The sequence below is a fragment of the Rousettus aegyptiacus genome, unplaced genomic scaffold (assembly GCF_014176215.1).
Source record: "Rousettus aegyptiacus isolate mRouAeg1 unplaced genomic scaffold, mRouAeg1.p scaffold_m13_p_12, whole genome shotgun sequence".
NCBI classification, from domain to species: domain Eukaryota; kingdom Metazoa; phylum Chordata; class Mammalia; order Chiroptera; family Pteropodidae; genus Rousettus; species Rousettus aegyptiacus.
The window spans coordinates 16,653,510-16,680,847 of record NW_023416287.1 but is presented as its reverse complement, the minus strand read 5'-3'; the positions used below and the strand labels follow the sequence as shown (position 1 = coordinate 16,680,847).

The 27,338-nt window shown below is 44.5% G+C and overlaps 1 protein-coding gene across 1 annotated transcript; it reads left to right on the top strand.

The window, feature by feature from the left end:
• The first annotated feature begins 1,167 nt into the window (after nt 1–1,167).
• Nucleotides 1,168–26,723, top strand: MANBAL (mannosidase beta like). Its single transcript, XM_016148299.2, has 3 exons — nt 1,168–1,261; nt 10,319–10,527; nt 22,329–26,723. Exons 2-3 carry the CDS (start codon nt 10,378–10,380, stop codon nt 22,434–22,436), a joined length of 258 nt encoding a protein of 85 aa, XP_016003785.1. The 5' UTR covers nt 1,168–1,261; nt 10,319–10,377; the 3' UTR covers nt 22,437–26,723.
• The last annotated feature ends 615 nt before the right edge of the window (nt 26,724–27,338 follow it).

The window sequence follows — 27,338 nt, the reverse complement described above, 5'->3', positions numbered from 1 at the left end:
TTTTTGGGGACACAATTCAATACATAAAACATCTGTATCTCCTATGACCCTCCTCAGCCACACCCCGCAGTGAGCCCCTTCAGGGCAAATACCAAGTCTTGTCCTAAATATATATACTCAGCTTCTCTCTGCTTCTTATGCTCTAAGCCTTTCCCACAGTCTTTCCTCCTCCCAAAATGCTCTTTCTTCTTTTTGCCTGGCAAATTCCTACTAATTCTTCATTTCTTAGCTTAAATGTTACCTCCATAGAGAGGCCTTCCCTGATCACCCTGTCTTGATTGTATCTCCCATGTTATTTATTCTGTCATGTTTTCTCCTTTCTTCCCATCTCATGGTTCGTTAGTATACATTTCTCTATGTGATTGACAAGTGAAGTTGTCACACATTAGCCCCTAGTCTGTAAGCTCAGTAGGGGCAAGAACCTTCTTACTCATCATTGTCTTCCCAGTTCCATAGCACATTATTCAGCGCAGAAATTCTATAAATATTTGTTGAATGAATTTCCTCATAATTGGTCAATAGAGAGCAAAAAGAAAGCGCAAGTCTTTTGTGTCTTAATCTTGGAACTCTGCTCCACTTTCCCACAATATCCTGTTGGTTATACTGGTTAGCCCTATTCATTGTGGAAGGGTACTACACAAGGGCATGGATAGCAGGGGTCACGAATCCTCTGGGTTCATGGTGGAGGCTGGTTACCACACTCCATCCAAACTGGATCTCCTGTCTACTTGCTCACGCATTCTCAATGGACACTGTTCTTTGTCAAATACTTATCACATTATATGATTACATGTTCGTTCAATTGTTTTAGTCTGTCTCTACCAGTCTGTTAGTTCCATGAGGGCAGAGACTGCATCTGTCTGGTTCAGCACTGTAGGCTCAGTAACCAGCACAAAGCATAGAGTAGGTGCGTGGTTTCTTTTTTGCTTCTGTCTGAATTATAAGAACGTGGTTGTTTGTCTACCCTCTGAATTGCAGGTGTCTAGCTCAGGGCCTGGCATAAATCAAGGCTTTTTCCACAAACGTCTGTAAACGTTTGACGAAATGGGCTTCTCCATCGGAGAAGCGAGGTGGTCTGGATATCGCTTCTCCAGGCCTCTCCCTTTGGCTCAAACTCACAAAGTATGGACAAACAGCCAACAAACCGAAACCCTAGCAACGCGGGCGGAGCTGAGTCTGCTGGTTGCTTGGGCACGTCACTTCCTGGATCCAGGGTCCCGGAGAAGCACTTCCGGGGGAGCGGCGCGCGGCGGCGCGGGAGGTGAGTACGGCGGCGCGGGACCCGGGCCGGGGCTTCGGGGCGGGGCTGAGTCGCAGAGGCGGTGGAAACGGAGAGGGTCTTGCGTTGGGGCTCCGCGGCCCGGGTGTCCCCGGTGGTGCAGTTCCGCTGGCCCAACCTCTCTCTGCGCGCGTCCTGAATAACTTTCCAGGGCTCTTTAGGAATAACTTGCAGAGGGCCTCGCCTGGTGCCGCCCAGGGCTTTATTTCAGAACCCGGGTCAGAGCTCGGCGCTTAACACGGCCACGTCCTGGCCTTTCCTCCAGCGGGTGGAGCGTTAGGAGGAGTCAGAGCTCCGTAGTCCGTCCGGGGTTCGGCGCCTGAGTGTGCTGTAGTGCTGTGTATCTGTGGGCAATCCGGGGTTGCCTCTCTTTCCTCTAAAATGGGCACATAGACTTGACCTGAAAATTAAATGAAATGAACGCAAGGCACCTAGTAGGTGCACAGTGCATATTTCTCGGGTAAATTCCTTTCAAGAAAAGTGGAAAATGAGTATATGAAACCTCACACTTTTAAGTGGTGGCAACAAATTCTGACTTAATAGTTACATTTTGCAGGACATCTGAACACCAGTGTCAGCACACTGGCCGCCAGGTGTGACTCTGCTCTGAGAAATGGACAAAATTTTAACCCAATTTTTGAGCAGTTTTGGGGAATTTGTTGTATTGGGACAGACCTGGGTATACACAGCCCATTGCTATAAGACAGTGAGTAACTGCTGACGCCGATTTCAATTCCCTAGTCTTTTTCAGTTGAATTTTCAACAAAATTTTTATATCGCTTCTTTAGACACCAAGAATCCCCTATCAACATACGCGGGATCTGGAGTTTTCAGTATTAGAGAAGACTTTGCTTCTGTGTATTAAGTCTAGAGAGCTATAGTGTCTTGGGTTGAAGAGGAATTTTCGCTCAAAAGGCTAATCAGCCCTTTGTTCTGCTTCTATAGGTATGCTTGCTACATAGGCTGTACTCTAAATAAAGATTCATCTTTCCTTTTGTTTGTTCTAAGCAACAAATGTAACTGCCTGCTACTCATAGCAATTTCCGGGCTTTGTTACCGGTTGAGGACAAATTAACCAATCAGCCCATGCCAAGTAAGCGCTATATAAACAAAGTTGCAGATGAGTTCAGGGCCCGATCTTCAAAGTGCTTGCTTCCCTGGGACTTCTTGGATAATAAACCTGAGTTCTCCAACTCTCTTAGTGCTGCTTGGTTACTTGCCAGTCTGATTTTTCCATCATTTCTGTAAGAGGGTCATTTACTTATTTTCAAATATTGACTTTTTAATCCATAAAATTTTAATTTTAGATTTACAAAATTATTACAAAGATACAGTGAGTTCCTATATGCCCCACACTCAATTTCCCCTGTTGACATCTTACATTCATATAGTACATTGGTCACAATTAATGAATCAATATTGTTAAACTAAAGTCTACACTTTATTAAGATTTGTTCAGTTTTTCCCTAATGCCCTTTTTTCCATTCCAGGATCTCATCCAGGATACCACAGTACATTTAGTGGTCGTGTCACTTTAGGCTCCCCTTGACTCTGATAGTTTCTCAGACTTTCCTTGTTTTAGATAAACTTGACAGTTTTGAGTATTACTGGTTAGATATTTTACAAAATGACCCTCAATTGGGATTTGTCTGGTTGTTTTTTTATTATGATTAGATTGGCATTATTAGTTCTGGGGAGGAAGACCACAGAGGTAGACTGCCATTCTCACCACATCACAGCAAGGGCACATACTACCAATATAAGTTACCATTGTTGGTGTTTACTCGGATTACTAATTTTTGAGGTAGTCGAGTTTTTCTACTGTAAATGTACTCCCTTTCAATTGGCTCCTATATCCCTTTCACATACCCAGATCAATGTATTGTTCTGGGTTTTTTTTCTTTTCCTTTTTTCTTTTCTTTCTTTCTTTCTTTTCTTTTTCTTTCTTTTTTTTTTTTTTTTTTTTTTTTTTTTTTTTAACAGTTTCTTACTTTCTGCTCCAGGCTCGTCTTCTATATTTCCTTCCTCAGTCCTAGAATTAACCATTTTCCCAAGGAGTTCTGGTTCTTTCTATTGGAAAATGGTTTTAGACACCAAGATCTAGGTGCTAGATCTGCTCATTGCTACCAAGAGGCCCATGTTTTTAGGCCCTCTCAGTAGACAGAGCAAGAGATATATGTGTGTATACTAACCTGTCTATGTGCACATATCTGTAAATATTTCTATATCTAGCCCTCTGTATCTATATTAAGCTAAACATGAGTTCATACTGATGTCTGCAACTTTCATCCATTCCAGATGGATTATTTGAGCCTCCTTTTTAGGTTTATCTGTAACCTCCCATTGGTAACAAACCTAGCTCCCAACGTTGCCCATTCATTTACTTAATCGTTCAATTCCATATACATATATAGTGGTTTCAGAATTGTTAACCTGTTTCCCTATGGGAACAACTTTATCAACTAGAGGACAATGCACATGTATATTTCCTTTTTTCCTTTAGTCCTACAGATTCATTTCTAAAGTTACTGAAGTCAGCACCTAATTCTCCCTACCCTTCAGTGAAATTGTTTACTACATTTGTAATGCATTTAGATTCAAAATGTCACATTCTGCATTCCATCCTGGGATACCCTGACCTTCTAAATGATTTTTAAAAACATTCGCGTACATTGTGCTTTAAAGTTATATGTGCTTGACAAATGCTCAATGTCTTGAATTCACCATTACAGTATCATGCAGTATAGTTTCACTCAAAGATTATTTTTCAACTTCTGTCTTTCAGATTTCACTTCAGCAATCTTATTGGCTCTCTCTCCAAAATGTATCCATAACCTGAGAATTTGCCATCTCCACTGCTACCACTCTGATGCAAGTGTGACTTTTTTAGTGTAGAAACCAACTAACTGATCTTCCTTTCCCCAGAAGCCTGTTCTCAACCCAACAACTAGAGTCCATTTAACAATGAGTCAGACCAGTGTAGAGCCATGCCACACTGAACACGCCAGATCTCGTCTGATCTTGGAAACTAAACAGGGTCAGGCCTGGTTAGTACTTGGATGGGAAACCACCTAGAAATACCAGGTGCTATAGATGTAAAAAAAAAAAAAAATTTTTTTTTAAGATTCATTAATAAAAATGAGTCAGACCATGTCTCTTTCTCTTTTTTTGCTAAGAACCTTCCCTTTTGTTTAGAGGAAAAGCCAAAGTCCTAATATGGCCTTGTGGCCCTACGTAGTTTGCTCACTCTGCTGTTCTTGATCCTAAAATGTATTCCTGCCTCAGGACTTTACCCCTTGCTGTTCTTTTATCCTGGAGTACTCCAGATATTTTAATGACTTATTCTTCACTTTCTTCTTGCCTCTGCTGAAGTGTCACCTTCTCAGAGAGTCCCTTCCCTGACCACCCTGTATACAATAGCTCCCTTTTACTCCCTCTCTATATTTTGACATAATACTCATGCCTGACAGTATTATATGTATATATGTGTGTTTGAGTGCCACTAATTGGATGAAAACTTCATGGCAGGAACTGAATAATGCCCAGCACAAAGTAGGTGCTCAATAAGTAACGTGTCCAGTGAATGAATGTCTCGGACAACTGTTGTTTGGCATTCAGGAATGAGCCTTAAGGGGTCTAGTAACCTTATGAAATTATTTGTCAAGTTTGGCAATAGATGGATGTATACTTTTAATTTAATTCTTGTAGGGGTTTGAGATGTTCCCAATGTGTAAAAATCTTTTAAGCAAATCTGAGCACCACAAGACTAGAGACATTGCAGGGTATTCAGCTCTGCCCTGACTCACTGGGAGAGCCTAAGCAAAGCCCCATGCATTTCAGCTCCTCACTGTTAAATGAGGCAGTTGGTTGAGGCATCTGCTCTTGCTTTAAAGGTGGAAAACACACATAGGCTTCATCATTTACTAGATATTTCTCAGGCCCAGGAGCAAACTCAAGATGAACCCAGAGCCCCTGTCATCCAGGAGCTTATAGTGGAGCAAGTAGAAAACATTAGACTCAGCGTAGTATTTCTCAAACAATAAGAAATACATTTTGAATTTTGACCCAGAGCATCCATACTTGGATGTAGATAGATATAACTAAAGGAAAGCTTCAGGACACAGTACTCACCTTTGCTAATGCGATGTTTTCTATTGTCATTTATTTCATTAAAGTGCTGGCTAATAAAAAGGGTCGGTTAAAGCCCAGGAAATGGCTTCCACAGCTCACTAATGGACCACAACCTGCAGTTTGAAAACCATTGACCTAGTGGGTAAGAGCTCAGGCTGTGGCGGAGCCAGCCAGTTTGAATCCTGACTTTTCCACTTCTCAGCCAAGTAATCCCTGGGTGAGCCATGTAACCTCTCCTAGCCCGGGTTTCTTCATCCTCATTAGTAATACCTGCCTCCCAGAGTGGTTGTGAAATGAATGAGATGCTGACCCGTAAAGTGTGTGCGCTCTGGCAAATGATTTGTTTACTGCTACTACTGTAACAGTGACAGGGGAGCAAAGCCTGTCACAGGGAGCCTGAGGGATAAACACCACCTACTTGAGAGCTGAAGCTGTGGCTTCTGTAGTCAGGAAAGGAAAACCCAGAAATATTGGCAGGCAGGCTGGGAAGTAAAGCACAGCGGTGCAGGGAAAATTAGAGAGGAGTTCTAAAGCATACATAACGTGTGTGGGGCATTTTATGTTTTCCAGAATTTTACAACTACTTTCCTGTTGTACCCGTGCTGTCCAATATGGATGTCCTCTAGCCACATGTGACTCTATATTTAAATTAATTAAAGTTAAATAAAATTCAGTTCCTCTAGCTGAATTGAAGTGCTCAAAAGACACATGTTGGTGGCTACCATATCAGAGAGCATAAATATAGAATATTTCTATTGCAGAAAGTTCTATTGGACGTCACTTCATTAAACTCTATAAAAGTCTTATGAAGGAAGTGGATAGGGCATAGGTTTTTCTTTTAAATTGTACCCAGTTTCAATAATACTCCAAAAAATTAAAACTTATGACCCCCTCACTTTAATAGTAACTATTTACATTTTCCTATGGCCTCTTTTAATCTTTAGCCAATGAAATTACAATTTATACATGGTTGCAGTCATAGTGATTATATAATTGTTTTCTTTTTTCAATTAACGTTATTTCAGAAAGCCTGTCCACTGACCTGATACACAGCATTCATATTTGCCATTTTAGTGAAGGGGGAATATGCCATGATGTATCATAATCGAGTTAACTGCTTCTTTGTTGTTGGACACTTTAGTTGCTTCCTGTTTTTCAGGATTATGAATAGCACTGCCATGAACTTTTTTATACCTGAAGCCTTTTTCTTCTTTTGAATTGTTTCCTTACTGTAAATTCTAGGAAGTGAGTTATTCAGCCAAAGGATATTATCACTCTTATGGCTCTTGTTATATATTGCCTAATTGCCATAAAAAAAAAAAATCCTAAATGCATTATAGCTTTGAATAAAAATTATTATTGTTTGGCTCTGAGAACGTCCAGTCTCCAGGAGGTCAAGAGATTGGCCCAAAGTGTAGCTCATTGCTGATGGAGTGAAGGTTTTTTGCCCAGGATTCCTGAACCCTGGCCCCATGTTTTTATTGTATTACAAATATTTATAATAGTGTTGCTGTTTGTAACACTAATATATCTAAGTATGGACAAGCCCAGTAGGCTTGTTACAGTCTTAAGTAGAAAGCTTGGGGCCAAGGGTGTTTTTTTTTTTTTAATGTATATTTATGAGTGGCAGTTATGAAGAAACAAGGAAGCTTTCTTAAACCTTGATATTCACATGGCATAGGATATAGAGCCCTGTCAGGGCCGTACATTTCTTCTAGTGAAGCTGTTCCCACAGCAGCCTTGGAATTCACTTCGGGGCCAGTTTATGAGCCACCCCAAACAGTCCGCCTGGTGTCTGAGCATTACACCTTGTATTTGACCAAAAATGGTATTCCTGAGCTTTGTAGCCCCACCTGATTCACCACACTTGGATCCAGATGATGTTGGATTCTTTCCAGACACCAGAGGACGAAGATCTGCCAGCTCCGAGGATTTTTTGGGTGGGGGTTGGGGGATGAGGGAAGGAAGAGCCTCAGGCTTTGAAGGCCATACCCTGAGAAGACAGAAATAGTGTGAAAAAGGGGCCACCTTGTTGGCACAGGCACCCGATCTTCCTAGTAACCAGATTAAAAGAAACAATACTAAGTTGCATAAGTCCCAGTCTATTTACTTAGAAGGTCATTTTTGTTATCCTTCAGTCACTCCTTCATGTTAGAAAAATGTTGCAAAGCAGTAAAGCGGCAGAACTGAAGTGGAGGAAGGTCTTAGGGGAGTCGCTTTAGCCCAGGGCTATACCATAAGAGTTTAACTCAGGCTGGGGGTGTAATTTAAAACTTTTCTAGTAGCCACAGTTTAAAAAGCAAAAAGAAGTGGGTAAAACATTTCTCTTTTTTTTGTGGTAAAATATACGTAACATAAAATTTACCATTTTAACCGGTTTTTAGTGTGCAGTTCAGTGGCATTCAGTGTTATAACCATCACCACCATCTATTTCCAGAGCTTTTTCATCATGCTAAACTGAAACTCTGTATCCCTTGAACAATAACTCCTTATTCCACCTTCCCCCAGGGCCTGAAGGCCTATATTCTACTTTTCCTTTCTATGATTTTGCCTATTCTACACACATCATGTAAGTGGAATCACATTTGTCCTTTTGTATCTGGTTTATTTCGCTTGGCATGTTTCAAGGTTCATCAATGTTGTAGCCTGTGTCGTAATTTCATTCTTTTTAATAGCTGAATACGATTCCTTTGACTGTACTTACCACATTTAGTTTATCCATTTGTCTGTTTATAGATTCCTGGTTGTTTCCTTTGTTTGGATATTGCAAATTATGCAGCTGTGAACGTTGGTGCACAAGTATCTGTTTGAGTTCTTCCCCTCCCTGTTTTCTCTTCTTTTGGGTGCAGAGTAGGAGTGGAATTGCCGGATCATATGGTAATTCTGTGTTTAACTTTTTGAAACACTGTCAAACTTCCAGTTTGTCTTTTTACTCTCTTGATAGTGTCCTTGGATGCACGAAGGTTTTTTAATTCTGATAAAGTCCATCTTATTTTTCTCTGTGCTTTCAGTGTCACATCCAAGAAATCATTACAAAATCCAGTGTCATGAAGTTTCGCCTGTGTTTTCTTCCATAAATTTTATCATTTTAGCTCTTAAGTTTAGATCTTTGATTCGTTTTGAGTTAATTTTTGTATATGGTGTAGGATAAGGGTCCAGCTTCATGCTTAGGCATGTGGATATCCAGTTTTCCCAGCACTATGTGTTGGAAAGACTGTCCTTTCGCTTTGAATGGTCTTGTAACCTTTGTTTGGAAATCAGTTGACTGTATATGTGAGGATTTATTTCTGGGCTCTCTATGCTATTCCATTGGCCTAGATCCTTATGCCAGTACCACGCCGATTATTGTAGCTTTGTAGTAAGTTTTGAAATAAGAAAGTGAATCTTCTAACTTTGGTCTCTTTTCAAGATCAGGCGAAATTAATAAAGTAGTTTAATTTAACCCAGTATGTCATTTCAACATGTAACCAATATAAAATATTATTGAGATATTTTACATTCTTATGTCCATACTACCTTCTAAACTGAGTGTGTATTTAACTTAACAGCCTATATTTCAACTCTCAAGAGCTACATGTGGCTCATGGCCACCATATTGGATAGCTCAGATTTAGCTGAAAATACAAAGATCTTTGGAGTCAGGTGGGTCTATTTGCACAGTAAGTTTGCCCCTTTTTTGTCGAAGTGGGCAGAAGGAAGCCATTTGTGGGTGCTCTGGTAGCGGGGAAGCGGTTCAGTCATACCAGGGTAAGAGAGGGCAGTATGAAAAGCATGCTGGGGAGGTGACACTTGAGCTCAGCCTTTGAGGTAGAGTGGGGAGTTCGCCAAGCAGTCAGAGTTGGAAAGGGCATTCTTGGCAGCGTGCAGCCTGGGTAGAGGCTTGGGATTGTGAAAGAGCTCAGTGCACTTGGAGAATTACAGGCAGTAATTTCAGCTCAGTCAGGGTATTAGGGCCCTGGTGAAAGCAGAGGTGGGCTGAGGCTGGACCTTCCACCTCTGGCCACCACTGCCCCTGTCATCCATGTCCCCAGAAGCTCTTATTTGAGTTACTGGCAGTAGCCTTCTCACTGGTCTCCCTGTGTCCACTCTGTACTCCTCTTCCACCCATTTAATGTTAGTCAGATAATATCATGTCACTTCTCTGCTCAGAACCTTTCTGCGGCTTTATATGTTACTCAGTCAAATCGGAACCGTCAGCATCATACATGATCAGCCCCCATTCCTCTCTTACTTTACCTCCTTTCACTGTCCCTCCTGAGCCCCACCCGTCTGGCCATTTTAGGTTTATATCCCTGCCCCAGGGCTTCTACTTGCTTTTTTCTCTGCCTGGGATATGCTTCCAATGGCTCAGTCTCACATTTCATATCTCTGCCACTTTATTCCCATCTCTTCTTCAGAGAGCACTTCCTATCACCCTATACAAAATAAAATAATTCCTCTAAGTTTTTTTTTTTTTCAAAACAGAACTAAATATCACATCTGGATGTGTTCTTTGTCTGCCTCTGCCCTGAGATGTAGGCCCCAAGAGAACAGGGATATGTCTGTTTTGCTCACTCTTCATTGCCTGGTGTTCGATAAGTATTTGTTGAATGAATGGCTGGATGAATAAATGAACAAATAAGCAAAACCTGAAGCATAGCAGCCCTTCAGTAAATGTATGTTGATTTGAGATTTTTTTTTTGAAGTGTTTGTATTTACTTATTTATTTTCCTGAACTTTATATCTGGTAATATTTCAAACATACAAAAAGTTGAAAGAATGGTCCATATATCCTCCACTTAGATCAAGAATTGTTAACATTTTACCACAATTGCCTTGTGTATTCGCGCGCGCGCGTGTGTGTGTGTTTGTACGTAGGACCATTTAAAAATCAGTTGTAGAAACATGACACTTACCTTTTGCATTTAGAAGTTGTTGCTGAAGAGTGGTGAGTCAGAGGAGACCTCAGACAACAGGCAGCTGAGGTCATGGCCTCTGACCTCGACTTCTCACCTCCCGAGGTGCCTGAGCCCACCTTCCTAGAGAACCTGCTACGGTATGGACTCTTCCTGGGGGCCATCTTCCAGCTCATCTGTGTGCTAGCCATCATTGTGCCTGTTTCCAAGTCCCACGAGGCGGTGAGTCCTTCCCTGTGAGCCTCAGCAGCTCAGGCTGGGTTTTGGGTACTCTAAAAATAGGTATCACAGCAGCGAAGACCAGTAGGGCCTATGCTGGACTTTATTGATGTAGTGTGTCCCCAAGTTCCCACCTGGTGGCATTGAGCCACACAATTAATACTTTATTTTTTACACATGCATTATCAGATTATATTTAGTGTCTATTAAATGTCAGACTCTGCTGAAAGGTGTGGTGTCTGCCCTCAAGGAGCTTCTAGTTTTGGGGGGAAGGACAGATGTTACACAAATACACATGTTTCCTGAGAATTATAGGGTACTGTGAGTTGTATGACAAGGGAAAGGACCTGATCTTACCCTGGGGCAGAGGCTGGGCTATTTCCCCTTACCCCAGAGACAGGGAACTGCTGTGCAAGGGAACTGCATGTGCAAGGACCCAAGGCATAAAGGAATGGGCTAGTTCACGGAACTGAATGACGGTGACCGTGGCCAGAGCATAGAGAGAACATGATCAGAGGTGCAGCCAGGGGGGTGGGCAGGGCCCAGAGGGTTCTAAGTCAGAGAGCGACATGATCAGATTGGCTTTATTGTTGTTTTGACTCTTATTTTATAGCTGTACACTCTTCGGCCACCACCACTCCCATTTTTCTGGTGACATTGATTTTTTGGAGTAAGCAGGTCATTGTCATCTACGATATCCACATCCAGAATTTGGCCAGTTGCTTCTCTCTTGTGTCATTTACCATGTTTCCCTATTCCCCATATTTCCTGTCAGCAGAAAATTCAATCTAGAGTCTTGATTCAGTTCAGATCAGGTTGTTTGGTGAGAATACCTCATAGCCGGTGCTGTGTACTTCCTGTTGTATGTCATCAACAGGCACGTGGTGTCTGGTTGCACACATTTAGCGATTATAGAACTGATCAGTGGGTTTAGGTGGTGGTAGCTGATCCATCTGTTATAAAATCCCCATCAGTCTCTCACCTAAATGGTTTAAGCATCCACATTGATGATCATTGTTTAGGTCCATTATTTCCTTCTACATTTATTAGCTGGAATTCTTCAATGAAGAAGACCTTTTCCTCCTTTCCTGTCTGGTTACTCTGAAATACTCTTCACGAAGGCAGGATAAGTGCTTGGTTCTTTCCCCTATTTTCAGAGTAGAGAGTTTGGGCTCTAGTAACCTCTAGTCCGAATCAATGAAGCTTTATTTTTCATATCATTTTGAACATATATTTTTATATATTTGATGTGTTTTAATTTTAGTGGGTTTTTTTTTTTTTTTTAAAAAAAAAAAAAAGCTTAAATAGTCTCATTGGTAGCCCCATCACATTGTATGAAATATTGTCTATGTGGGAAGCCTAGGGTTTTCTTGGGGACAGATCATATAAGCACCCTCTGCCTAGCATGAACCAAAATTTCAGACTTCCAGAAGGAAAGCAGGTGTTAGCATAAACCTTATTGTTTGCACAAGCAGTTCAGTCACAGTGAGCCACTCTTATCAGTTATGGAAATGGGGGAACTACCCAGAATCCAGTTTCCCAGATGCCAGCCACGGGCCAACCTTGTAAGCTGGCCTTTCTAAGGATAGCGGTTTTTTTAAGTGTTAACTCTGTTCTGCACACCTATATGTTGGTCCACAAATATGTCCCAGTAGGGGTGTCTGGTCAGAGTACTGTGTTTAGTAATTCTTTTCTTCATATAGGTATTCTCTATTATGACATATTGTTAGGTTAATTTGCTTTAATTTGTTTTTAATTCTCAAGGATCTTTTTCTTTTTGAAAGCTTTAAAAAAACTGTATAAAACATTCATGTACAACATTTTCCAAAGTCAAAACTCTATAACAAGATACAGTCACAGAAGTTTCCTTTAATCTCAGTATCCTCCACCCGCTTTTCTTCTTCCCTCCATATAGGTAGACATTTTTAAATTTTGATTTGTCTTTGTTTCTTTTTGAAACATACACAGAGTCCCCCTTTGATACACAAAAGATAGCATACTATAAATTATAGTTTCACCTCTTTCTTTTTTTCACTTAACAATATACAATTTATTTTGGAGATCCGTGTATCTTGGAGATGAGAGGTGCAGAGGTCCCAGAGGTCCTTCTGGTGTAGCTGGGAGGATGATGGGGCTTGGCTAATGCAGTGGGAGCCGTCCTGAAGACGGAGGTTTGGCATAGGGATGCAGAAGGAGCATGATGAGCTCAGCTTTAAACAGGTGCCTTTAAGATGTCCAGGTGGTTCTGTCAAGTAAGCTGTTGGATCTGCAGGTCTGTATTAGAAGAAAGGTCGGGGCTGAGTGTTGATCAACATATGGGAGTTGATGAGATGTAATTGAAGCCGTGGGAGAGGATGAGGTCTCCAAAGGAGAGAATGTGGAGTGAGATGAACTGAGATGAGAAGAGGGTCTGGGTCGGATCGTTGAGGAGCTCCAGCACTTAGGGAACATGCAGGGAGGAGGAGCAGCCACGTAGGGTGGGGAAAACCTTGCTGAACATAGGTTCGTGGCTCTGGGTGTTCTGTTCATCTTCATTTCTTATTCAGGTATTTCGAGAAGGAGGTCATGATTGGAGTTTTTCCACCCACAATTGTATCATACTCTAAAAATGAAATCTCTGTGCTCTGGCGCTCTGTCCTCACAGACAGGACATGCTATTGGGCATTATAAATAACAAACTTTTTTTGTCATTGGCCACTGATGAAGCCTGCTAACAGTCCCGAGAGAGGGAGGTGATGAGTGTTCTTGTTTTATAGGCAGAGATACAGTCAGAGGTATGTGGCATTTTGAAGAGCCATTGCTTACCTCTTGCCTTCATAACCCTTCCAGGCTAGCCATAGAGGCAGGGCCAGTTTAGCAGACTTTCAGAAAAAGGGGTGCCCTTTACTATTTCTTTGAGGTTTTTAATGGCATGGTGGGTTGAGATCCTTTAAGGGAGGGAGTTGACAAAGGGTCCACAGTATGCCTTTGTTTCCCCTCCCTCCACCTCCTCTGTCATTTAGAGGTTAATTTGGGACAACAACCTCACCTTTTAAAAATATAAATATAGTACATAAGCTCTCTTTTTAATTTATCTTAAAGTTTAGAGGAATAAGATTCACATAAGTGAATTGTCTTTATAACTGAGGCTTACTGTTTTAGGTTTTAGTTTTTTTTTCCTTTAGTTTTTCAATGGCTCAATAGCAAAAAATACAGTATCATAATTTAACTTTTAACTGGTGTATCACACCAGCAAATGGACCCCAGTTATACAGGGATGCTACCAGCAGCTTTCCTCAGTGTGCCCCCATAAGGCAGCCTTCTCTCACTCCCTCAACTCTAAAGAAATGGAGAAGAAACACTACTCTGTGTAAATAATCTTGCAAAGAGAGGGTGAGTGCCAAGACTGTGCTCAGAAGCTGTGCCTAGTAACTTGCTGGGATTTGGAATTTGGATGAGGAGGGGAAAAGAAGGGTGTTTTAACTTGGGGCTAGGGAGCTCTTTGGAAGGAAAGGAGCCTGTGGGAATGGGGACAGTTTGTGGGACTCCAGTCAACCCAAGGGCAAGAGGGAGGTACCTGGAAGTGGAGGGTGGTAGGAGGTGGGAGAAGGTGGAAATGGCGGTGGGAGGACCAGAGAACAATCTTGCTCTTTTTGCCTTGTTTAGGGCAAAATTATCCCTCTTGCGTGGCCTATAGAAACAAGGTTTATTAGTGGCTTTTTGGGTCAGAAGATAATATTTTTGGCTCTAGATGATGGGAAAGCCTTTGAAAAGCAAAAGAATGTCTTTCCTGTTGTTCCAGTAAGCCGATTTTTTGCAACTAGTTTATGACTTCAGTACTTTCAATACTTGGCAGATTATTTGAAAGCTCTTTTGGGGGTAATCAGGGAAGAAAAAAGGAACATATACAAATGCTTCCCACCTCACCCCCTTTCTTTTCAGAGTAGAACCAGTTGGTAAAATAAAAACAAAGTCCCTAGAATTCTAAGCCAAATGAGAATGTTTTCTCATTGATACCACTAAACCAAAACCCTAGAAAACAAACATTTGTTTGAGGCTGATTGAAGAAGCCTGGGCCATACTTAATCCAAGCATTTTCTTGTAGGCTGGATTCTAAGGTGTAAGGTAGGTCCTTATACCATTTTGTCTAGTCCAGGATGTAGATACGTTTCATCTTTCATGCTAAGTCTGATTGATTATTTGGTGGCCATGGTGAAAAGAATTCTGGGGCTGCTTCTAGGCTCTGGAGTAATGAAATTGATTGGTGATGTCTGCCGTGAGCAAGGCCCTAGGGCATGGTAGTATGAATTGCCCAACCCTGGGCTGGTCCATGATTCTCCATATGGTTGCACCATCTGGGGAATTTTCAAAGGCCTGGACTGTACCTACAGAGATTCTGATTCAGTTTTTTTCTGAAGCCTTGGATTAGTATTTTCTTAAAGTGCCCAGGTGATTCTGTTATGCAGCCAGTAGTCTAATCCAGAGACCATTTCCTTGAAGCACGGACCAATTTTGGGAGGGACAGGAGGTATACAGTTCTACATGTGTTAAGTGTGAAATAATAGCAAGACAACTAAGTGGTAAAGGGAGAGCCAGTGAGATATTGGGAATAGAGAACTGAGAATTATTTTATTAATATAGCATTACTTCTTGAAACCCTAAGAATGAATTGCTAAACTTTTCAAGGGAAATTAAAATGCAAGAGAGGCCTGAACTTAAGGCATTCCTTGAACTACTTGAAGAAGCTTCTATGCAGTTTAAATATACTGAAAAGATGGAGGTGCTATCCCAGGGCAGGGATGCAGCAGGGCGTCTGGAAGGGATGGGAACCAGGGAGCCCATCCATCTGCATCCTCTCTGCCTTTCCTCCCTGTCTGTCTCCTGTCTTCATGTCTCTTACTGGGGCCCTGCTTCCTCTGCTTGCTGTCCCTGGTGGTAAGATGAAACATGGCCACTAATAGCTCCCAAAGTTGATGTCTTTCAGCTGCAGCATCTGGAGGCTGCCTTCCTGTTTGGTCCCAGTTCCCAGTTCTAAAATCCCCAGGGAAGGAACTGTAGCTGACCCAGTTTGGGACAGCTATGGCCAGTGTTGGGGGGAGGCAAGGGTCCTGTGGAGTGACCTCTAGGGGCAGAGAGGAAGGTCACTTCCCAAAGGAGGAGTGCTGTGCAGACAAAGCTGGGGTCTCCATTCCTCTCTCTCTTTCAGAAGGTGGGGGCAGAGCAGTGGGAAGAGGACCAGGAGCCTGCGGTCTCCTTGAAAATCGCCGTGTGGTTCAAGGAGAGCACATGGAAAAGCCAGTCGCCACAGAGGCTGGGCAATGAGAACAATCAAGCGGTTGAGGAAAACGCGCTCAGTATGACGATGATTCCGTGTTCAGGCTGCTGTCCTTCAGAGTTTGGTTTCAGTAGAACTACGTTCTTAATAGGGAGTTCCTGAGTCCCTAGGGGGTCTCTGGCTAGGCTCCAGAAGTCTGTAAGCTCCCTGAAATCATTTACAAAAATGTGATATTTTCATGCTCAGGCACATCTTCGGGGAAGGTAGTCTATAGCTTTTCTCAAAGTGGAGCGCAGTAGGTTAATGAGGGAAAGCCCAATGCCAAGAGTTTAAGGGGTGGGTAATGAGGCAGTGAAGGTAAGGAGCCCATCTCCCCTGCCTTATCAAAAGCCTGCCTGAGCTGACTCCCAGGCCTGTGTTGGACCAGTTTCTACACCAAATGTTGAGTCACTCAACATTGAGCAAGTGGGTGTTGACTTTTAGTTCAGCAACTTATACAGCCGATAGTAATAGCTCATCTGGCAATTAATCATAAACTCTCCTGCTAGTTTAAATGCTGCCTGTTCTAATCTCTTCATGTGTGTAGGTCCCATCTCCTCAGCCTACTGCCATCCTGTAGGCAGGGAAGTCTTTGTGGATTGCCACAGTCTCTCCTCATATTAATGGGGACTCTTTCTGTTGAAAATTCAAGAACTTAACTCTAGCAGTTTCCCCAGAAGGAAACTATTGGCTCTTAGAATTGGGAGTTTCAAGGCACAGCTGGGTTCAGAAGCTCAGACAGTCTTCAGGGTTCTGTTTGTGTCTCTGTCTCCTGGAGATTTTCCTGTGAGTGTTGACTTCATCCTTAGGCCTCTGCCATGTGTCAGGAAGATGGCTGTAGCAGCTCCAGGCTACATCCTTATTGCTCGTGATTTATAAGCAAGAGAAGCCATTTCTCTGCCTTCACCCGCTTTCCAGATTCATAGAAGGCCTCTGCTTGTCCACATGCTCAAACCCTGCCCCATAGGTGAGAAAGGGACATGGGTACCATTTCTGCCAGGCCACATATAACTGGCCACTCTTGTGGCCACAGGACCGAGACCCACATGGCTAGGGAAGGGACAGGGCCCCAGTGGAAAGTGGGTGGTGGGCAGACAGAGACAGCCGATGCCCACCATTGTGATCCAGCGGAGAACTCACCAGAATTGACAGCAAGAGTGATGGCTTTCAATGTGATGCTCACATAGATTTCACTCTCAGCTAAAAAGCCTTTCAGTGTTTGGAGCCCTGACAAGGATGGAGCCTTCCTGGGGACAGTGGGGCAGTAGCCTAGACTTTCAGGACCCTGCTCGAAAATTCTGCAAGGGGACTCAATTTTAAGCTAGGTCCCCCGATTGCCAGGGAAGGCTGCCCTAGTAAATAATTTACTCAGGCAAGTGTATACCTATTCTCAACACCTCAGGAGACAGGTTAGCAGAAGCAACTTGCAATTCTGCCCTGTATTTTTTTAACCTTCGGAGGAGTCTGCAGTCAAGTTGGGTGGCAGGGTGTTTTTTACTTAACGACCTGTTCTGAGAGATTGCTATGTGGTGGGTAGGGTGAAAGTATAAACATGGTCTCGAGATGTGAGCTGGCTTGTGAGTGAGACGACTGGACACACCGGGAGCCACAGACCAGCCCGTGGGAAGGGCCCGTGTCGTGCTGCACTGCGTCTGGAATGAGCTCCCAAGGCTGTTCTCTCTAATCACAGTTCTCCTCGCCTGCCAAGCGCGTCCTGGACTCTGTGTTTCTGTTCGCCTTGTTGAGCCCACATGGCCGGCCTCCCCCGCTCCCTGTTTCAGCTAGTCCTGTCTTCCTCTCAAGGCCAGTGTTAGCTCCATCTCTGCCAGATCTTCTCAGCCCCCACCCTGCCCAGGGACAGCAGGAGCTTCAGCACTGGGCACACTTGATTTGGGTGCTGGCCCACCCTCACTCATCTCCCTGAGCCTGTGTTCTGAGCTATAAAAGGAGGACATTCATGCCTGACCCACAGAGTTCTTGAGGATCGAGTGAGATAAGGTGTGTGGGGCTACCTGAGCCGAGCACAGTGCTTTTCTTTCCCTGGACCATTTAAGAGGAAAGAATGGCTTCGGTCTGTTGTAGAATGACGCTTTGTCCTGATGTATAGGACTAAATCCACACTCAGCTGTATAGTGGAAATCATAAAATGCTGTGTGCTTTCCCTGCTGGAAGAGATTTGATGCATTGTGGCACAGATTCGATTATTTGAATCTGATGAATAGCAGCAATTTTCTGGTCTCGTAAGCGGTTGTGGAGCTGCTTCATTATTGATGAAGCCTCTGTCCACAGAGGACATCTCTGCAGATTCGGGAACCTTTTTGCAGGCGAAGTTTTCTTTTACTCCTGACAGTGTGATTGCTGAGGAAACTTAAAACGTGCTTCAGAGGAGGCGAGGTGTTCCCAGATTTAAGAGTGGGGCTGTAGCGTTCAGAGTCTGCCATCTGCCTGGCTTAGACAAGCAATGTGCATTTGAGAGAAATTAAAAGTCAGCTGTCCATTCAGAGTCATTCTTGTTATCCAGGAATTTGGAGCTCCAGCTCTGTGTGGCTAGGACCCCAGGATCCGAATCCTTTATGACAGCTGCCTCTGCTTCCCCGCAGGTTGGAGGAAGATGGCTGCGCCCTATCAAGCTAGTCACTGAGTCTTGGTGAACCTTAGTTTCCTTGCCTGTAAAATGGGGCTCACAGTGGCTGGCTTGCCAGGGTGATGGGAGGCTCAGTGAGCTGATGTTTGTGAAGCACCTACATGGTGCACATCACTAAGTGCACGTTCTCTCTGTCATCACCCCCTTGTGCCTGACACGGAACCTGCATTCACTGGGCACAGATAGATGGGCACGAGGGATGGCAAGGACTCATAAATGACTCGGAGCTTTCTAGCTTGGGTAGCTGGGTAGGTGATGATATCAAAAACTGAGATGGGGAAGAGAGGAGGAGGTCTGGGTGAGGAGGAGACATAATACATTCAGATGACTCGGTGACTGTAATGTGTACACACACCTACAGAGAGCTGCTTTCCACTGTAAAAAATAAAGCATGACTTGAGGAGCACTAACCCACTGTCCTGGTCCTGTAGGAGCTTTAGTTTCAAACAAGAGGCTTCTGAATGACCTATTGACAGAATCTAGAATGATCTAGATCATTCCATGGTTACCTGCGGTTCCAAGGGCGGTTGCACAGAGAGAAAGTACCTGTCACTGTTAACTCGGATTCTCCATCTCCATTAACCTTCAGGTCCCTCGGAGCCCCAGGAGAGGCCGTACTGTATAACCATTAAAAGCTGGTTTCAAATTCGGGCTCTGCCACTCACCAGCTGAGACTTTAGGCAAGTCACATAACTTCTCTGAGAGTCTCTTCTTCCAACTATAAAATGAGACATTAGGGCACTTAATGAGGTTAAAATAAGGTATATCCAGGTCACATAGCACAGGGCCTGGCTTATCGTAAATATTAGCAGCTACTGTGGCTGCTGCTGTTGTCCTTATTGGTTGCTGTGTCTAGCCACACTTTAGGGTATATCTATTGGGTTTAAAATCTGCTTGCGTCCTCTGTGCTCATGGAAAAAGTGAGATTGAGTCTTAAGTTATATTTTCATGAAAGTGAACAAGAGTGAAGTTCCCATGATTATGGGAGATCTTGCTTGTTCTTTCATTCATTCATTCATTCATTCATTCAGCAACAGTTGAAGCTATCCCAAGGAGCTCACAGGCTAGTAGGGGAGACCAACATGAGAACATGTAGCTAGGTAAAATAATAGTGTTATAAGGTTCCTGGGGACCCAAGGGAGTAGGGGTGGAGGAGGGGATGTACCCTGTTGGAGGTAGGGGAGCAGAGAAAGAGGGCTGGACAGTGACTGGAGTGAGTTCTAGGGCTGGGCAAAGCCATGGGGAGGGGTTTACTGGAAGGCCAAGGAAAGGAGGATGCTCCTCTTGTTAGGCGTGACCAATGGAAGCCCTGTGGCCAGTGTTGGGGTGGAGAAGAGCACAGATGAGCCTGGAGAGGTGGCCTCCTTCGATGGCATCCCAGGTGTGGGACAGGAGGCTGTGGGTGATGGAAAGCCACTGGAAGATTTAAGGTGGGGGGATCTGCACTTTAGAAAAATCTCTTTGGCAGGTACACAGGAATGGCATAGAGCAGGAAGGTCAGTCAGCACTGGGGGAACTGAAGCAGGGACTTCGATGTTAAAGAGGTGGCTCAGTCCAGAGGTAGAAGAGTTCGAATCAACAGAACTTGGTGATGGACAGTGGGGAGCAGGGAGAAGGTGGGGCCACTGGGACTCTGGTTGCTCTGCCTACGGGTGGGAAGGAGGGCCCAGCCTGCTAGTGAAGGGCCCATGCTTGGTCTGGGACAGCTGAGTTGGAGGTAGCTGGGAGACCCGAGTCTCAGTTGTCTGAGAGACAGCTGGATCTAGGGAGAGGCTGGGAGGTGCCAGAACGGATGAGGCACTTGAGAGAGGATCTGTAGAGTGAGGGAAGCAAAGGGGACGGCTGCTGGGTCTCCGTCTCTGTGGATTCTGAACCAGGCCCCATGGAAACTGGAGGAGGCACCCAGCTTTGAGCTCAGAGTGGAACTCCATCCCCGGAGACCCTGGCAGGCCTGAACAAGCTCCCTGTGCATAAACCATTCATCTAATCAGGGCCAGTTTGCCCGGGGTGCTCAGGGACCCACTGATTTCCAGTCCAGTTCCCAAGGTCTCCGAGGGCATTGTGCCCTGCAGGGTTTGCCTTTAACAGTAGCCTTCCTGCTGAGCTCTGCAGCCTGCAGCCTGTGCACTTGACACACTGGTACCTCTGAGGTTTTGTTTTATTTGCTTTTCTAATGGGGTAACTTTTTTTTTCTTCTTCTTTTTTGCCAAGTTACATAAACAGTGTCAGCACGAGGGACAGGCTGGGAGAGTCCAGAGCTGCAGTCAGAAACCTGGCCAGAGGAGGGGCTGGCTCCCTCATTATCTTGGGAAGATCACCCATGGTGCCTGAGACTGGGCTGGGCCTTTACATCTGGTGTCTCAGGGTGGAGAGGAGACAATGCTGGCCAGTAAGAGGGAGCTGACAGACCTCTGGATGGGGCTTTTGGGTGGGGACCACCCCTCCCCAGCTGAGGTCCTGCCTCTTCTGTAGAGTGGAGGCTTGGACCAGGGGCTGATGGGTGAGCTGGGAAAAATAGAGCTTAAACTTAAAGCAAGCTAGAAGCGAGGAGTTGGCCAATTAAACAGGAAGAAATATTTTTCTCTTCCAGCAAAAGTGTGTTCCCTTCTAATAGTCTTCATCTGCTTTTTGTCGTTTCATTTTTAATAAAAGAATACAGATTTTAAGAAATATTTTCTTACCATAGTGTCCAGGGCACATGGGGGTGTGGGCACCTGACTAAAGGGGCAGCTGCTGCTCGTCCCCTTTCCTTCATGAGGGGATTCAGGGCTAGTGTCACTGAATGTTTAAAGTTTTCAAGAAAGCTAGGAATCCAGATTGAATGGGAAATCTCCCAATTGGCTCAAATTCTTAAAAATAAACTCTGCAGCCCAAGTGAAGTTCTGTGGCCTGGATAAGGCCAGAGAGCTGTAGTTAGCGTTCTCTGAGTTAGACGGTCCTCACTAACATCCTGCCTGGCTGTGGCACACAGTAATTTATCACCCAGGGGAGGAGGGGACTTCAACAGCGCTGAGTCCTCTCCAGATTCTTCTGACGTGAGCCTGAGTGGCTGGGTGGGCCCTTCCCCAGAGACTACTTTCTTTATCAGTACAGTGAAGGCCAGGGCTGGATCTGAGGGTTTGAACCTTTTGTAAGCAGCAGCAGCAGAACCGTTGTTTAAACCAAATCTACAAGGAAGAAATCACAATGTACACGACAAATGAAAACCAGAACTCCAGTCCTAGGGAGAGTCTGGAATTCTGCCCCCACCACTCCCTACAGGGCACCTCCGCCAGTCTCCACAGAACCGTGCAGTGGCTGCCTACCTGCCAGCCGGCTCTCTCCACTCCTCCCTGCCTTGTGTGTTGAGTGGGAGAACAGCAGGGCCAAGAGAGCAAGCCTCAGTGGGTGCCCCTCGCTCAGATTCTGACCAGACTCCACCCAGGTGACCAGCCAGGCACTGGGTGCAACCATGCATTTACTGGGTGCTTTCCGTGTACCTCACCTCCTCACATCAACCCTCCACAGTGTGCATCGCTATTTCCATTTCATAGATGGTTAAAACAAGGCACAGAAAGGGGAAGCGACTTGTTCACAGGGTTTCTTGGCTGGAACATGGAGGAACCTAGTTTCCACCCAGGCCTGTGAGACTCCGAAAGCCGCCTCCTCCCCCTTGGGGCCTCCTCTGTTGTCCACCGAGAACTGCCCTGCTCCCAGGGGTAGTCCCGCCTACGTGTCCATCCTGGGTCCCATCCACGAAGGTGTCCGTCCCTTGTGTTTCTGTGGCATGCTTCATTCAGTTTGCAAAGTCTCTTCAGACATGATCTGATTTTCCTGGTGTCGAGCTTGAGTCGTCTAAACAAGATTCTTCATTTCATCCCCACGCAGGAGGCGGAGCCATCTGAACCCAGAAGTGGGGAGGTGACAAGGAAGCCCAAGGCTGCTGCTCCTTCTGTGAACAAGAGGCCCAAGAAGGAGACCAAGAAGAAGCGGTAGAAGATAAGGCCTGCGGAGCTGGGCAGAAGGGGAAGGGCAGCGTCCTGTCCTCTTGCTCTGTCTCAGGCCCAGGGTCTGAGGTGGCTGAGATGCCCTCTCATCCTAGAGAGCTGGACGATCATGACAATCCCAGGCCCCAGCTGGGCAGACCACCCATCACTTCCTCTCCCTTCTGCTTCCATAATAGTTAAGAGCCAAGGGGACTGAAATACCCTATGAGCAGACTGTCTTAGAAGTCTGTTCAGAAATCAGGTCAGCTCACAGAGTTATGTTTTCTGACTTAATCATAGAGTCCAGCCTTTACTCACTCACCTTACGGATTTACACTACATTTTAGTCATTATCGAATGCCGACAAGCACTGCCCTCTCCCGTTATTTGTGCACTGCAGATCTGCTGATCAGCCACCTTTGTCTCTGCTTGTACAGATGAAGCTAAGCCAGGCCAGGCCTCACCTGTTTGTTTAGGTCAAGATGCTGTGGCCATTGTGATGTTTGTGGTCCCACGAGTGAAATAGCCGGTTCTGAAAGGTGCCTGGTGTGAGAGCCAGTGGAAGACCTGGGCCACAGCAATGCCGGGTTTTCCTTTGGCATTTGCAAGGGATTTGGTTGAATGAGTGCATGTTTCTTGGGTCCAACTTTCTGAGCCTTTGAAATGGGGGGCTTGTCACCCTCAGACCAACTGCTTTTCAACCCATATAGCACATCGAAGGTGAGCCTTTTGGCTTTCACCTCTACAACATCCCACAAATATCCCACGTCCCTCATCTCTCTCCTCCTCACCCCTATTCTTTCATGACCTGACCAGCAAGGAAAAGTGTCATTAAACTGCCCTGCATATGAAGCGTCTGTATTGTCTGCTGCTGAGGAAATTAAGTGCCTAGTCCCTGCCCTGGGAGTGAAGGAAAGGCTCACCCCCAGAGAAGTGGGACATTGTGACCGAGGATGGCCAGAACTGGGGGGCAGCCCTGGTCGCTGTCCAGCCATTCTGAGACAAGCTTTTTTCAGGAAGGGTCCAGCCAGCTGCTTCTTGTGGCCCTTAGTCACTGGAAACACTTGAGAATGTCCCTGCATGTGTTAGAGTTTCCACTGGGACCAGGCCCCGCGCCTTCCCCAGTTCCTGTTGCCTGAGGAAGAAGCGCCTTGTCCTCAAAGTGGCTTGAAAAAAAACAAGTCAAAGGCCTCACATGGCATGGGATGGGTCACAGAGGTCCAGCCACGTGCTCTCAGTCAGCTGCCAAGGAGAAGTCTCGACCTACGGTCACTCTGATTTGTCTTGCTGGTTTATAGTTTGCCAAACACTTTTCCCCACTGTCATGACTGAGGAAGAACTTAAGGGGTGAGCGTGTATCATCTCCATTTTAGAGAGGTCTGACTACCTTGAGAACAGGCCTGGGCAAGCAAGGGTGGTCATCCTCTGCTCCACCCAGCACTCCCATTGCATACTTACTGTGGACGGAGTTTGTAGCATTTGGCGCTCTTGGCTTCCAGGTGTTAGGAGAAGGTGGCCTGCACCAACAGCACAGCTTAGTGAATGAGCATGACATGTACCCAGACACTTCACTTGCACGATTCCATCCCATCCTCACCGCAACCCCATGAGACTCGTAACATTGCCGTCCCGTTTCACAGATGAGGACATACGTAGAGGTACCTGGAACTGAACTCAGGCAGCCTGACTACAGTGCTCAGTCTCCGAATCATGCTAACCGTTTCCTCACATTCTGCCCTGGAATTCTCAAGAGGGGTCCTCTGGGAGAGAAAAGGTTGGGCCTAGTTGCTGGAGGTTTCACTACCCAGAGGGCTAAATCACTAATGGTAAAATTATGCTCATCGATGAGGAAGAGACTGTAGGGTGGAGTTTTTAATCATATTGAGGTGAAATTCACATAACATCAAATTAACTTCTAAAGTGTACAATTCAGTGACATTTAGTACATTCACAATGTCATACAACCACCATCACCATCTAGTTTCAAATCATTTTTGTCACCCCAAAAGAAAACTGCACCCATTAAGCAGTTTCTCCCCCTGCCCCTCTCCCTCCAGCTCCCGGCGACCACCACTCGTCTGTCTGTCTAGGTGTACATCTATGGATATTTTGTGTAAATGGACTCAAAATATGTGACCTTACATCTGGTTTCTTTCACTTTGTCTGATGTTTCTTAGGTTTATCCATGTTGTAGCATGTATCATATCAGCACTTCATTCCTTTTTTATGGATGAGTAATATTTGTGTGCATGTGTGTGTGTGTGTTCGAAGGCAACTTGGTGAATGAGATTTTGGAGCCAGACAGTCACATTTTGAATGCGGATCTTGTGAAGATATAGCTGTGTGGTGTTAGGCAAAGGAATTCATGTCTCTGATTTTCAGAGTCCACCAAATGGAGATCATACACCAACCTTGCAGGGCTATTGTAAAAATCACACATACTGTATATAAGGTGCCTGGAGCATAGTAGGTAGTTTATAAATGGTAGCAGTGAAAACAATTATTCAATATGGGAAAAATTTACTGTGAAAACATTCTGACCAAGTCAGCCATGATCGTGGCTTTCTCAGAAGACAAGCAAATCCTTAGCCCCCCAGTCATGGCAAACCAAAGTTAAGGGAAGGGTTCCAAGGCTGAGTTCATGTTGGTTTTTGTATTTGCAGAGTTCATCAGATTTTGCTATCAGTTTTTCTCATTTATTCAACAGTTCTTCATATCATAGGAGGTTGAAAGCTACATGGCAGCAAAGAGGAGAAGAGCTACCTTTTAAAAAAAATCTAAATAAGCTCATGAAAAGAGTTCACTACTAGTCATCAGGGAAATGCAAATTAAAACCAGAATGACGGAAATCAAAAAGACTGACCACAGCAACTTTTGGGGAGTGTATGAACTGACTGGAACTCTCGAAGGTTGCTGGGGAAGTGTATTATGGTACAACCACTTTAGAAGACCGTTTGGGAGTTTCTTTACGAAGTTTAACATACCCTATGACCCAGCATTCCACTCCTCGGTATTTACCCAAGAGAAATGGAAATATCCATGAAAGTCTTGTACTAAATTTTAGATAGAATGTGCATAGCAGCTTTCATCATAATAGGCAAAAACCGGAAATAGTTCAGATGCTGATCAACAGTAGAATGGAAAAACTGCTGTATTCATACGATGAAATATTATACACTGTAAAGCAATGGTCTACACTGATAATATGAATGAATCCCAAAACTATTCTGATGAGGAGAGGAAGCCAAACATACCCATAAACACACAAATACAATGTATACTGTCTGGTTCTATTCATATGGAATCTAAAATAGACAAAACTAACCCAGGGTGATAGAAATCATTTCAGGGGTTATTCATGAGAGGATGGACTAGGAAGGAAGGGGTATGAGAAACTTTCTGGGGTAATCGAAATGTTATGTATCTTGATATGCAGTCATCAAAATTGATGTTTAAGATCTGAGCATTTCATTACATGTAAATTACATCTTAAAAATAATTATTCTTGTGGCCCAGGCACTAAGCTATGTGCTTTGTACACATTGTCATTTAACTAGTCAGCAAATCCCATGAGGTAGGTATTATAGTCTCTCTTTTACAGGTGAGAAAACTCAAAAAGGTTAAGCAACTTGCCCCAGGATACAGCTAGAAAAATGAAATTAGAACCCTGGGGGTATGACTCCAAAATCTCAAGGGTTCCCTCTTTTTCCTCATCCATTTTTTTCTCTAAGATTTTTACAGATGGAGAAACTGAGTCCCAGAAAGGACTGGAGACATGCTCAATGCCATTTAGCTTTTTGGAATCAGAATCAAACTAGAACCCAGATCCCTGGAGCTTTCTTATTCTATCACATATTCTCACTTGGGCAAAGAGGTTGAGTTTACTCCCACTTCTACCTGGCTGGGGATTGGGAGCTAAAAGTACAATTTTTAAAGAGCTGAGTATAACCTTCGTTTTACTGGAATCCCAAACTCTGGGCATAGATATCCTGTGACTTCAAAATTAGAGATTGAGCTTTTCATCTGTCTTTGTACTGCTAGAGTTGTTTTGGGTTAGTTGTCTGGGAATCATGGAAGTTTACCATTCACTTTCCCTGTAATTAAACCATGCTACCCGCAAGACCCCACAGAGTCACCTGTTACCTCTCTTCATGCCTTCTTAGGTTGTAGGATGTCCAGACATCCAACACAATCAGCAAGCTTCCCTTTGCCTAATTTAAGAGGCTCAAGCATGAGTTTCTCATCCTCCCCTTAATAGTAGGAGTTCTGACATGGATCAGCATCAAAAACAAAAAAAACAGCCAATCTAATTTGGTTTTAGCTCACAACCTATCAGTCAACATTCAAAGTGGTGGTTGTCAGGTTCAGCCCATCAAATTGTTTAAAAAACAGCGTTTGTCTTTTGGTGTTTTGTGTTTGAGAGAAAATTTGGCTCAAACCGTGACTGTTTAGTATCCGATGCAGAATGTGTTCAACCTGGAACACTTGGTTCTCTGGAAGGAAAAATATGTATGTCCCAGCTCCCTCAGCCCCTGTCCACTAAAGAGAAACTTCATCTTGAAATTTCTTTGTCTCTGCTTTAAAAGTCACAGAATGTGTTTCATGGTCTGCCTTTTCTCTGGAACTGGCAAACAGTGCTGTGAATGAATCACCCTGCTTCTGGGAATGTTTTGCTCCAAGAGCTCAAGGGGGGTGGAGAGGGTACAACAAGATGATAAACAGCCTCTTGAGTGATGGCTCCCCAACCCGTCCCCCCCATCCCCCACCATGGCGCCTGGGGCCTATGAGTTCATAGAACTGGACTGTGGCTGAGCTTTCTGAGACTCCTGGGTCCAACCCAGTTTTGCAGGTGAGGAAACCTAGGCTTTAGCATTTACAGAAGGAGAGCCGTGGGACAGGGTCAAGGCCACAT